Source organism: Mandrillus leucophaeus, unplaced genomic scaffold (assembly GCF_000951045.1).
Source record: "Mandrillus leucophaeus isolate KB7577 unplaced genomic scaffold, Mleu.le_1.0 Scaffold467, whole genome shotgun sequence".
NCBI lineage: Eukaryota > Metazoa > Chordata > Mammalia > Primates > Cercopithecidae > Mandrillus > Mandrillus leucophaeus.
This window is the reverse complement of record NW_012104998.1, coordinates 166,667-167,587: the sequence shown is the minus strand read 5'-3', so window position 1 is coordinate 167,587 and position 921 is coordinate 166,667. Positions and strand designations below refer to the sequence as shown.

Sequence of the window (921 nt, the reverse complement as noted above, 5' to 3'; positions counted from 1 at the left end):
GAAGAAATAAAAAAGAGGTTTCGGCAGTTATCCATCTTGGTGCATGCTAACAAAAATCAAGATGATGCTGACAGAGCACAAAAGGCTTTTGAAGCTGTGGACAAAGCTTACAAGTTGCTACCGGATCAGGAGCAAAAGAAGAGGGCCCTGGATGTAATTCAGGCAGGAAAAGAATACATGGGACACACTGTGAAAGAGCGAGAAAAACAATTAAAGAAGGAAGGAAAACCTACGATTGTAGAGGAGGGTGATCCTGAGCTGTTCAAACAAGCTGTATATAAACAGACAATGAAACTCTTTGCTCAGCTGGAAATTAAAAGGAAAGAGAGAGAAGCCAAAGAGATGCATGAAAGGAAACGACAAAGGGAAGAAGCTGTCTCTTATACACATCTAGATGTGTATAAGAGACAGATCCTGAACTGTTCACACAAGCTGTATATAAACAGACAATGAAACTCTTTGCTGAGCTGGAAATTAAAAGGAAAGAGAGAGAAGCCAAAGAGATGCATGAAAGGAAACGACAAAGGGAAGAAGAGATTGAAGCTCAAGAAAAAGTCAAACGAGAAAGAGAGTGGCAGAAAAACTTTGAGGAAAGTCGAGATGGTGGTGTGGACAGCTGGCGAAACTTCCAAGCCAATACAAAGGGGAAGAAAGAGAAGAAAAATCGGACCTTCCTGAGACCACCGAAAGTAAAAATGGAGCAGCGTGAGTGAGTACCCGGGGTCCCAGGCACAGAACCTTCCCCCTGCTATCTCCCTTCCTGCTTTGAAGGACTCATTCTTTCTTCCCCTGCCACCTCTACATAGAGTAGTATTTGCTTTTTAGTCCATTTCGTTTTCAATACAATTTAATATCGATTGGAGTAATTCTTTTGTACATTGAAATGAGGGGATTGGTTTAAAAGAAGACCTTCCCCTCTCC

General features: G+C 41.9%; 1 protein-coding gene across 1 annotated transcript in view; it reads left to right on the top strand.

Moving 5' to 3' along the window:
* The window catches only part of LOC105550155 (dnaJ homolog subfamily C member 8-like), a 1,209-nt gene extending 496 nt beyond the window's left edge, over positions 1 to 713 (top strand). Inside the window, exons 3-4 of the mRNA XM_011995034.1 lie at positions 18 to 375; positions 537 to 713. Coding sequence (XP_011850424.1) covers positions 18 to 375; positions 537 to 713 — 535 coding nt within the window. The remainder of the gene's footprint in view (positions 1 to 17; positions 376 to 536) is intronic.
* Positions 714 to 921: the final 208 nt, after the last annotated feature.